The sequence below is a fragment of the Solanum stenotomum genome, chromosome 2 (genome assembly GCF_019186545.1).
Source record: "Solanum stenotomum isolate F172 chromosome 2, ASM1918654v1, whole genome shotgun sequence".
In the NCBI taxonomy this organism is placed as follows: Eukaryota; Viridiplantae; Streptophyta; class Magnoliopsida; order Solanales; family Solanaceae; genus Solanum; species Solanum stenotomum.
In genome coordinates, this window is record NC_064283.1 from 15,999,719 (window position 1) to 16,012,767 (window position 13,049).

At 40.0% G+C, this 13,049-nt stretch overlaps 1 protein-coding gene across 1 annotated transcript; it reads right to left on the reverse strand.

Moving 5' to 3' along the window:
• Positions 1–623: 623 nt before the first annotated feature.
• On the reverse strand, positions 624–1,349 carry LOC125855726 (uncharacterized). Its single transcript, XM_049535456.1, has 3 exons — positions 1,338–1,349; positions 1,069–1,275; positions 624–968 (listed from the first exon to the last, which is right to left on the reverse strand). Exons 1-3 carry the CDS (start codon positions 1,347–1,349, stop codon positions 624–626), a joined length of 564 nt encoding a protein of 187 aa, XP_049391413.1.
• Between the last annotated feature and the right edge of the window lie 11,700 nt (positions 1,350–13,049).

Below are 13,049 nucleotides of genomic sequence, written 5' to 3' on the forward strand. Positions count from 1 at the left end.
TTTGATCAATGAAAGGAACGAGGTAGTGATCTTTCCGGGTAGCATCATTTAGTGTTCGGTAATCCATACAAATTCTCCGGCCGGTCACTATTCTAGTTGGAATCAACTCATTCTTTTCATTCCTCACCACAGTCATACCTCTCTTCTTGGGAACACATTGCACCGGACTTATCCACTTACTATCAGAGATCGGGTAAACAATTCCAGCATCTAGCTACTTTATTACTTCATTTCTCACCACTTCTTTCATCAAAGGATTTAGTCGACGTTGATGTTGTGCACTTGGTTTGTGATCCTCTTCCATGTAGATTATGTGCATAGATAACGCCGGACTAATCCCAGGAATATCAGTCATCTGTCATCCAATCGCCTTTTTTCTCCTCTTTAGGATCCTCAATGCCGCATTAACCTGTATTTCAGACAACTCTGCAGAAAGTATAACAGGCAAAGTTTCATTAGTACCCAAAAATGCATACCTTAGGTGAGCAGGCAGAGTTTGTAACTCCAGCTTGGGAGCTTTTTTAATTGAAGGCTTTAGTGGGGGGCCCTAAATCACGATCTAATGACTCAACTCTCCGCTTGTGAGTCTCCACAAGTGCCAGATTCAGACATGTTTCTATCTCTTAGGCCTCAGTATCTCCATCTACCTCGTGACCTGTTAACAGTCTCTCTAAGAGATCTTCAGGCACAACTACTTGTGATTCTACTAATTGATCAACCACAGTAATAGCAGAAAACACATCATAGATAAAAGGCAATTTTAAAACGCAGTAAACATCGAATACCTCAACCTTATCATGCGCCATCATAGTTAGTTGACCAGATGCTACATCAATCAATGCCCTACCCGTGTCCAAGAATGGATATCCCAAAATGAATGGAACTTCAAAATCTAAGACCACAAAATCTATAGGAAAATTAATTAACCTACTGGAACTAACACATCTTCTACCACCACCACCCCAGGCCTATCAATGGATCTATCAGCGAGTTGGAGAATAACAGTGGTTCTTTTTGGACTACCCAACCCAAGCTTTATAGACAATGATAAGGGCATCAGATTTATACTCGCTCCTTAATCACACAATCCGCGGGCTCAACACATTTCCCAATTGTAATCTGCACAGTAAAACTACCCGGATCTTTTAACTTTTTTGGCAATCTATTTTGGATCCTAGAGTTGCATTCCTCAGTAAGTACTACAGTTTCATACTCCATGAGCCTCCTCTTGCTGGCCACAATGTCCTTCACATATTTAACATACTTCGGGATACCCTGCAAAATGTCAACCAAAGGTAGATTAATGTGAACCTGTTTAAGGAGAGAGAGAAACTTACCGAAGCATTCATCTTCATTCTGATTTTTGAACCTTTGTGGAAACGGGGGTGGTAATTTCTTTTAAGGAACGGGTACCTCAACGTTGGAGCTTTTTACTACCTCTTCCACTTTTTTTTCTTTGGTACCTACCTCAGTCTATCTCTTTTTTGGAGCTAGTTCCTCTAATTGTAACCTACTTCTAGGACTTACCGCATGAAATTACTTTGGGTTGGGTTCAGTATCACTGGGCAGCCAACCTTGGGGACGCAAGTTTAGAGAATTACCTACTTGCGCAACTTATTTCTCTAAACTCATTTGGGACATTTGGATGTTTCTGATGTTCTCATCCTACTTATCTATTCTAGAATTTATTTTGGTCCCTATTTCAGTCATGAGCTTTAGGAGTAGCTCTTCATTGGTCATCCCCCCTTTTAGTGCACTAGGATTTGCTCTTTGGTTAGGATATTGGTATTATTGCCCAATCCCTTGAGAACGGTAATGGTTAGCCCCTTGCGCCTGATTTTGGTTTTGGTTTCCACCCATGAGAAGTTAGGATGGTTCCTCCAACTAGAGTTGTATGTGTTACCATAATTTTACTAAACTCCACCCATTTGCACATTACTCACATAGTTTACGGAATTCGAATTTGCCTCTCATTGCTCAGTTTCATGAGTTCCACTACCACATACCCCACACTAATTTGATGCCTGATATACCATGTTAACCGGTGCTTAGTTTAGAGTAAACTGTTTAAAATGTAAGGTCATGTTATGCTGCATTGCATCCAACTTGGCATTTATGGCAGTAGTTTGATCTACACCTAAGATCCCCGCAGCCTTTTGGGTTGTGGTTCTAGGCATTTCCCCCTCATACCCTTGGTTCCCTTTGGAGAGTTTATCAAGTAAGTCAAACAACTCTTCACATGTTTTAGCTAGGGCATGTCCACCTGCTGCAATATTAAGAAGTGAACGAGCATTATAATCAAGACCCTCAAAGAAAATGTGAGCAAGTACCTCATTAGTTTGCATGTGGTATAGGCAAGCATTGAACATTTGTTTGAAGCAAGCTCACGCTTGATACATGTCCTTTCCCTGATTTTCAGTAAAGCTTATTATCTCACTCCTCAACTTAGCAGTTTTCTTAGATGGGAAGAATTGACTCAGGAACTTCTTTGCTAGATAGTCCCAAGTAGTGATGGAGTTTGGTGGCTCAAAATCTAACAAACGCCTTGCAGCTCCTAACAATGAGTATGGGAACAACGTTAGTCTCCCATAGTCCGATAAGACTCCAGTTGGGATGTATGTATCAGTAATATCTATAAGGTTCCTAAGGTGAATTAGAGGATCCTCGTGAAGGAGACCTATTAACTGCCCATTAGAATGGAAAAGTTGTACCATGTCCTGCTTTAGTTCAAATCTACCCCCCCTCCACGGTGGAGGTTTCCTAATACTAGATGCCAAGTTGGTTGTGAGTGGGACTGCCACATCACGGACTGGTCTTGCAGGTACGACAAGGGTACTCCTTGGTTATTCGGGTTCTCTTGGTTGTTCATGTTCTCCGAGTTATTCACGTTGTCTTGATTATTATTATCATTGTTTCCCCGAACACCTAACCCCAATTTTCCTGGATTTCCTTGATTCATTTTTTAGTTCTGGCGTAAAACTCTTTCTGGATCGTTGTAAGGTTCGACAAGTTCTCCCTTTCGAGCCAGACCTGAAATTTAAGTGCCTGCAATAAACAATCTAAGATCAAGTAATTAATACCTGAATATTCTAATTGTAGACTTAATAAGATCGAATATAAATTAATTTCTAAGTCCCCAACAATGGCGCCAAAAACTTGTTGCACCCCAATAAACACGCAAGTGTACATAGTCGCTCAAGTAATATAGATTCTTCAAAAAATAAGTTATCGTTCCTAAGGCACTTATGATTAACTTATATCCAACAGTTTACTCACAAATAAAATAGAAGTAACCGTTTCAGAGATGGTGATGATTGTTAACTACGACTAATTATGAACTAAACAAATGTAACTAAATGTGAACGACTTTAAGATGATGTTTCAAGCAAGTAAAAGACAATTCCAGGGTTGCAGCATGCAATGAATCTCATGCATCATATTATTGGCTTAGACCTAATTTTTGGTCGTCAAGTTACTGATTTACAGGGTTAATTGTATGAGTCGGGTTCACACCTCTAGTCGCCTACCCCAGTTAGCTATCTAAGTACATCAATGAGCGGGGATAAATAGACTAACTGGCGAGCATTTATATTTCATCATGTTTCGTAACCAAGCGAGTTGTTCGTCCGGGCATCACTCCTGAACACAAATCACCTCAACTTAATGGGTCAATCAAGCTTTCTATATTCTCTGGTCTATCTAACCTCTCCTCTCCCGATTCAAGTTTAGACAATATATTTATTTTATAGTGATCAATCATAAAATACTTAAACAAGAACATAGAAGTAACTTATAATGACAACCAAGAATTAATTCAACAAGCCTTTAATAATCAACAATCCATTGGTAGCTACTGCCCCAGAACTAAAGCATTTTGCCACTCATGTTATTAGAAAACCACAAAATATAATCGTTCATGTGATTATCGGAAAATAGAAGAGTTAAAAGATCAAAACCTATTACAAGCGTGAATACTTGCTCTTACACACCTAATAAAAGTTGAACGCTAATTATGGAGCCCTAAAGGTCTATTTATAATGGTAGGAAAATTATAGCCAAACTCTATTACAGTTAGGAATCCTTTTTTAACACTTTTAAGCTGGAAAAACTGGAATCCTGCTGATGTGTCGCGCCTAGCATCACGCCCAAACTTCACCTCTGAGGTTTTCACCTTAGCGTGTCGCGCCTCTCAGAGCGCATGAAAAAAACCCCAGAATGTTGGGCCTTGGCGCGTCGCACCTCTTAGAGCGCCTGAGAGGCCTCTCTGAATGCTGGCCCTTGGCCCCTAGCGCCTAGCCCTGGGGCCTTCAGCCTTAGCTTCCTTTATGCATATCCCTGCATCTTACCTTTCAATTTGATTCCAATCTCCATGAGAGTTCCAGAATCATCTAATCACATGTTTTAGTGCATAATATCGCAAGTATAACAAAATCAAGCTAATAGACTCAAGATCATTCATTACTTCAATCAATTCATGGGAAAATATTGACAACTTAGGCATATAAATACGCCTAAGATCACTGGTCATTAACAACTCTTGCAACATTCACTCCGCACTTACTGTATCACTCCACCTCAAGGTACATATCAGGTTACTTAATATAGAATAACAATCAAGCATAAGTCTCTATAACCATAAAACTACTCCGGTAAATACAACATCAATTATCATTATGAACAAGGTACTACTTCACAATTCTCAAGGCCTACAATTATGTGAAGTCATTGGTTCTATCATGGAACTCAAACCCGAACTGTTAGCATATCGAAACGTGGTACAAGATCCAAAGATTATGATGGAACGTGGAAACCGATCCAAAGATTATGCCGGAATGTGGCAACCGATCCATATTTAAGCCAAAACGTGGCAACCGATCCTAGTAAGTTATGTCGAAATGTGGCAACCAATCCACAATCACAATCATACAATAGAAGATGATTCATAATATATAGTTCTTCATTCATACTTATTCACATTATGTGTGATCAATAGGTTTCGTATACATACAGACACGTATTATAATAAAACAACAGCAACCCACAACACACAATTATAGGATCACAACCATCCCAGTGAACTACTCATCGACGAATCTCATGTAGACATTAATTTGACCCAACTTAGCCCTAGTTCATCATCTAAGGCTTCTTCCCAGGTTTAGACATATTTCATTCAGTGCGCGAAGGCCTAGGCTTAATTCCTACGATTGAATTACATATATTATGCAGTGAACACAAATTTATAACTACTCAATTCAAAAAACCTAGCCTACCTGGGCGCCAAGCAGATGCAATGAGTTTGGCCTTTGATTCTTGCCTCCAGAACTCGTGAGGGTGATCTTGACCGGAAATTCGCAATCCATCGACATCATTTCGCTAGAAATCTCTCTCTTCATCTTTCCCAAGCTTGGAGCAGCTTTTTGGGGGTTTCTAGGGTGTTTTACGACTAATTTAGGTATTTTAGGAAGAAGAAGGAAATAAGGATTTGCATTATTTACGTTCTGCCTCGCCTATCCCGCTCTAGCACCAACTTACCTCTCCCTGGCGCCGCCGCCCTAGCGGAAACTAGCCCACTCTGGCGGGACAATGGCCCAGAATTTTCTCAAATTTTTGGTTTTCCTAAATAACGACTGTTTGGGTCGTCACAATAAATACCAATTTACCCCTTATTCGTCCCCGAACGATTAAAGAACGGATCATTACGCACCCTACCTTGTAGTATTTTTAACTAACCACTCAGTTCATTATGAATTTATGGGAGGGAATGGTTTTTCGTTACTCAAGCCTGATTTACGATAGGTCATATACCTTAAGAGACCAGTTAGGGATATGACGCAATGTTCGAGAAAGGAATTATTTTGCGTCCAAGATTACACAACCTGACCACGCTAAAGCGGCAGCCCTCCCACTAAGGTAGGGCCGCTGTGGCAAAAGATCTCCCGCTAAAGCAGGGGGTCGGGAGCAATATAGGGGAGGGCAATGAAATTCTCCCCATTTCCTTCTATTCCTTCAAAAATTCTCCTCCAAAATCCTCTCAACCCGCTTAGTCCGATTATCGAACTCAAGGTAAAATTCTCGTTTCCCACGCCCCTTACTTCATTACTTGATTAAAAATGATTGCATGCTACTAACTGATTGAATTAAAAATGGTTTTGGGGTAGCTTTTTCAAAATGCACAAAGGCTGCTCAATTTGTTAGAAAAACATAGCATGGGTACTACCCTTACGTCCCCAACATTCTCACAACGTCCTAGGCGTAAGAATTTCGTAAAAATATGGTTAAATCGATACAAAAATGGGTGGGGGAATTTGAAGGATCTCTTGGTGTAGAACTCAAATTTAGGCCTCATTTAGGAATTATTTTACCAAAATAAATGCTTATTTATGTTCTAGGGTAGTATATATACTCTGATCTGCTGAAATTTTGTCGAAAAAGAGGGTTTTGGGACAAAGAGGCGCCATTATTGCACTTGGTGTTCGTCTAAGATGAAGTCCGCTCTAGCAGCCTTCATAATCCCGCCCCGCTGTAGCGGGATACGCCAAACCAGTGGCATGTACCCTTAACCCAAAAATTGCCCTCTTCTTGTTTTAGCCTTAATCTGACTATCCTATCGTATTCTAACTTATACTCAACTTATTACAGTGTCTCTGAATGGCAGGTCAGAATGAAGAAACCTTACCCTTCATCCGATTCCCCGATGCCGCGAGTTGGGAAGACATCACGACAACCGCAACATGGGATTCTGTTGCAAGAGAGGTTTTATGTTGCACCGGCTAGAGGAGAAGAAGCATGCCTTCAATGCTCGTTTGGTAGAGTTCGGGTGGGTTCCACTGACTGAGGCTCCCCCAGATGCACTTTCCACTTGAGTGAGAGAGTTCTACGCCATCTTGCCTACTGTGCGATGGGACGACTCTCACCTTATCATCTATATCAAGGGAGTTGACATTCCTCTGAACGCCACTGCAATTAATGAGGCGCTAGAGGTGCCGAAGGTCTCGAACGCTGAGTACGAGACCAAACTGAGCGAGATGGATTAGGAGTGGCTGAGAGACACTCTGGTTGAGCCTGTGCGCCAGGATCAGGTATCCTGGGCTACTGTAGAGGGTATTACTAGCACGAATTAGTCACCGATACTAAGAGGTGGCTACATTTTGTCACTAGGAGGATCCGCCCGTCGGGCAACCGCACCGACGTGACCTTTCATCGGGCCTTGGTGGTGGCGTGCACCATACAGGGTAAAGAGCTGAACGTGGGGGCACAAATTTTTTCCGAGTGGAAGATGTTCTACCGAGGTAACAAGAAGACGTTATTTATCCCTGGTCTCATCACTTCTTTGTGCAAGCGGGCGGGAGTGCCACTATTTGATGTTGACGAGGTACTTCCTATGGATCCGCCCATTCACCCTCATTTGGTTAGAGCAAGTTCTACTTCTCGGAGCAAGAGGAGGTAGACTGGCAAGGCTAGCAATAGTAGGGCAGCTGCCGGTTCGGATGACAAGGCACGCGTCGAGGAGGATCTCGTTGCCGTCCGAGAGAGATTGGGGAGTGCCTATGTTGACTTCACTCCGTGCCCACCCAGCACTGCCCTCAAGGTCGAGATGCTCTGCCGCCAATTGCGTTAAGAAAGGAGGAAGGATCTGGAGAGGGATCGCCTATTAGTCCGGATATGGAAAAATGTGCGGACTATATTCACCTGCATTGCCCCTAGTCAGGAGCTTTTCCGGGTTGAGAAAGGGGACTTCAGCACTTTACCTTTATGGACGAGGCATCTACTGGCCTGGTACCTCCGGAGGATCTAAATTCTGATGTGGACACTACCCAGTCCGAGGGTTCTTGATTTGGGTTGCTATTTTACCCATTGGCTTTTAATTTTTAAGACACTTTGTTTTTACCTTTTGCTTTCCTAAGTTTTGTAGTACATGGATGCTGATTTTTGTTGATTTGCACAGCCTTTAATTAATTACTATGTTTTATAATCTATTCTCAAATTGTTGAATGCTGAAAAAATTGCAGGGATTTGTTCGAATCCCATTCGGGGTTGAAAACTGAATTTAGGAAAAATAGGGAAGGCTGGGTTGAGGTTCTGCCTCGCCCTGTCCCGCTCTGGCGGTCTCGCTATGGCGGGAATAATCCCGCTCCAGCGGCTCCGATGAGACCAGAACCTAGGCCAATAATTTTTGGGTTCTTTTCATTATTCTATAATTTCCCCAAGGTTCCCAGCTTAACCAAACATTCTAAGATAAACCTCAACACTAGGAAAATCATTAGCTAATTCGAGTCAATCTTAACGACACGGCATCCAACTCGTTCTCATTAATTCAACGTTACACCCAGACATTCACAGGACTAATTGATGGTTACGACGCACGTCCAGATTTTCGTCATACGAATCATCACGTAATTTATCTAGACCCTCGTACCAACTTAGTTATGACTTCTTCCCTCAATAGTTTTCATGATACTCGAGTAGTTACACTTAAATAATTTCAACAACTTGCCAACACTTCGCACATATCAAGATTTACACACGCAATTATTGTGCCCATAACCACATCGTCACAGTCAAGCAATTACCACCTTCACATTCACAGTTAATTCAGGAAAACAAGAAGCACACATTCACATATTTCAAGTTACAATTCACAGACAAGCCCAAATTATTAATTAGTTAGTTTATTCCATAGATAACCATTACAGATCATCTATGTCTTACACAACCCCTAAGGCCAGATACCAATTGGAACCTTCTCAGTTCCAATTAACCTTGTTTGTGTCCCTTCAGTCGTAAACATGATATCTAGTTCACTTTGTTGAGATACCAATTGGAATCGGGAGATACTAATTGGACTCAACCCATACCACAAGCGACACTCGCACGAAAGGAGAGAAGAGATGTGACAACCTCCTAGAATGTTTCATAACTTCCTGAAGATTAGATATGGATGTCAACACACCAATCTGCAGGAGTCTAGTCCACATTTTTCTTTTGTACTAAGAGACCGGTAACCTGGGCTCTGATACCAATTTGTCACGACCCAACCCACTGGGCCGTGTGGGCACCCACTCTAATACCTAAGTAGGAAAACCCTCATATCCCAAACTTTAAACATGGGGAAAAATTAATGGAAACGAACATAAATGAAACTTTATATAAAACAAGAGTTTAAAACGACTCAAGATTAAGACTCGTAAGAAATAAACACCCCAGGGATATAGTCTAAACAGGTACAAGAGCTACTAAGAGTACAAACTGGACAATATAATAAATGACACAACTCCCACTATGAGGAAGGAAAAGTATAAGCTGCTGGAGATTTCTACATCTTCACCTAATGAAACATTACCAACCTGCATCCAAACTATGTCAAAAAGACATAACAAGAGTAGTATCAGTACAAAACACATGTACTGGTAGACATCATCAGTCAACCCGACGCCCACCACATAACATAAGAAATCAACTAATAAGAACATATAACAAGACCACTCACTTCTCCACCCTTACCCTTTCTCAAATACTCCATAATTACACTAGTACTTTTACTACTAACTACCTTCTCTGTCAACCTACTTACTAGGTTCTTGATCATACCTTAACCATTCTAAGACATAGAAAATTCTCCAATTACAGCTACAAACATCCCAACTAATTGCTCACGTCACACCCTTACTATCTTTTCATATTACCCAGACATGGCCACATAGTACATCACATCAAGCTTCCTACTATCCACGAAACCCTTTCTCTAAAGTGTAATATCCACCTAAACACTTCCATCATGTACACTACCCCCACTCCTTGCCATTACAACACACGACACCTTTTACCCGGTCATTAACAACTCTTGCAACATTCACTCCCCACGTATTGTATCACTCCATCTTAAGGTACATATCAAGTTAGTCAACATAGAATAACAATCAAACATAAGTCCCCATAACCATAAAACAACTCTGGTAAATACAATATCAATTATCATTATGAACAAGGTACTACTTCACAATTCTCAAGGCCTACAATTATTTCAAGTCATTGGTTCTCTCATGGAACCCAAACTCAATCTGTATACATACCGAAACGTGGTAATCGATCCAAAGATTATGCTGAAACTTAGAAACCAATCCAAAGATTATGTCGGAACGTGACAATCGATCTCATATTTATGTCGAAATGTGGCAACCGATCCTAGTTAGTTATGCCAAAAAGTGGCAACCGATCCACAATCACAACCACAAGGCATATCATCACAATAATACAACAATAGATGATTCATAATATATAGTTCTTCATTCATACTTGTTCACATTAGCTGTGATCAACAGGTTTCATTCACATACAGACACGTATTACAATGAAACAAGAGCAACCTACAACACACAATTATAGGATCACAGCCATCCCAATGAACTAATCATTGATGAATCTCATGTAGACACTAATTCAACCCTACTTAGCCCTAGTTCATCATCTAAGGCTTTTTCCTAGGGTTTAGTCGTATTTCTTTTGGTGCGCGAAGGCCTACGCATAATTCCTACCATTGAATTACATATATCACGCAGTGAACACAGATTTATAACTATTCAATTCATAAAACCTAGCATACCTGGGCGCCAAGCAGATGCAATGAGTTTGGCCTATGATTCTTGCCTCCAGAACTCGTGAGGGTGATCTTGACCAAAAATTCGCAATCTATCGACATTATTTCGCTAGAAATCTCTCTCCATCTTTCCCAAGCTTGGAGCAGCTTTTTGGGGGGTTTCTAGGGTGTTTTATGACAAATTTAGGTATTTTAGAAAGAAGGAGGAAATAAGGATTCACGTTATTTACATTCTGCCTCGCCTATCCCGCTTTAGCGCCAACTTACCCCGCCCTGACGCTGCCGCCCTAGTGGCAACTAGCCCACTCTAGGGGACAATGGCCTAGAATTTTCCTGGATTTTTGGTTTTCCTAAATAACAACGGTTTGAGTCGTTACATAGCCTCTTATATATATATATATATATATATATNAGAAGCTTTTTGGGGGTTTCTAGGGTGTTTTATGACTAATTTAGGTATTTTAGGAAGAATGAGAAAATAAGGAATCACGTTATTTACATTCTGCCTCACATATCCCGCTTTAGCGCCAACTTACCCTGCCCTGGCACCGCCGCCCTAGTGGCAACTGGCCCGCTCTGACGAGACAATGGCCCAGAATTTTCCTGGATTTTTGGCTTTCCTAAATAACGACGATTCAGGTCGTTACATAGCCTCTTCTATATATATATATATATATATATATATATATATATATATATATATATACCATGTGTCAGCACAAACCCAATATATGTTACTTTTGTTGTTTGAATTTATGTGACACAGATGAAATTTGGAGAGTTAACCAAATTTTTATATGATTTTTAAATACTTTAAGTTGTTGATTTTTATAAAAAAAATATTTATTTTATTTTTAAATTGTTAATTATTGTGATTTATAGTGAATTTTTACATAATTGTTAGATAATATATGTCATTCTCACTATCCCAATGTGTACGAGCCCAATATATGTTACTTTTTTCTTTCCCAATTTATATTACACAAATAAAATTTGGAGTGCCAATCAATTTTTTTGTATGAATTTTAACAATATTTTAAATTTTTAATTATTGTAATTCCTTGTACATTTTAAAAAACTTTTGTTTATAAATTATTTTAAGTTGTTAATTATTATGATTTTTTGCATTTTTTACGCAATTTTCATATTATACATGTTATTTCTTTTGTCTCAATCTATGTGATATATATTGTAACGACCTGTTCTCTTTATAGAAAATCTAATGGGAAAAGAATTTGGGCCAGAAAACTTTTGAGTAGTAACTTGGAAATTCCTAGCCTAGTTCAGATTTGGATGAAATCTGAGCCAGGTGAGGTTTAGGAAATCTGGTAATGAATGAGAGAATTAATTATAAATTTTATCACATGAGTCGATAGCCAAGACATTAGGGAGTTCGTACTGCTTTACAGAATCGAATTCGGGCGAGTAGAACTCCCGAAACTGATCTTAATGTGAGCAGGTAGTTTGTGAACGTCAAGAGTGGAAGGTGTGTTGCGAAATGGGAGTTTGGAACTCAAATTCCAACTCTCTTTCTCCGTGCAAGCAGCTAGGGCTGGGCCGCTGTGGTGGGATAGGGTCCACCATAGAGGGCTAGTCGCGACTTAAGTCGGGGAAAAACCCCAATTTTGTTATTTTTATGCAAACTTCGTTCTTGAGAGCTAAGAGATGACCCAGAATAGTTCTTGACCAGTTTCCCACGTTTTCTAACGCTAAAGGTAAGATTTCTACTCCATAATTCATAAATTGATTCGTAGACCTTATAATATTGGGTAATGATCATTGGGGTAGGGTTTTGGCCTGAAGTTAATGGTGGGAAAAGCCCTAATTGAACATTAGGATCTTGGATTTGGCCATGGATAGATAGATTGATTATTATTCGAGTAAATTAGGCCTCGTTTATTGATCCTTGCGTTAATTGATTATTTTTAGACCAAGAACAAGCGGAAAGAATTCGGAAAGGGAAGGCTCAATTGTCTTAAGAGGATTCAAGCTTGGTTTCGAGGTAGGTGATGGTTTGATTTCCTATTTGTGTGATTCATGTTAGTAATTGCTTCATTGTATGCATGCATGTATAAGAATAAGGAATGCAAATCAAATCTAATGCAAATGAGTATATGTATATGAACAATTACATGTCATGAATCCATTACTTGATTGTATGACTATGAGTATTGTTCATTATGGGTGTGATTGTGATTGTCGTTGTATTGATTAGATCGGGTGTCACGTTCCGACACATACATTGGATCGGGTGTCACATTCTGACACATATATTGGTTCGGGTGTCACATTTCGATGCATACATTGGATCAGGTGTCACATTTCGATACACTAACAGTTTGGATGTGGGTTCCACGAGAGAACCATTGTGATTATTACATTCATGTGTATTGTCGTTAATATTGAGAATTGTATGTTGCGCTTGAATTGATAAATGATCCATGTATTCTAT

What these genes read in the sequence shown, in the direction of transcription:
- LOC125855726 (XM_049535456.1), bottom strand. An exon ending in ATTGTGTGATTAAGGAGCGA is followed by an intron (nt 969 to 1,068) that starts GTATAAATCTGA and finishes ATCCATTGATAG; the next exon opens with GCCTGGGGTGGTGGTGGTAG.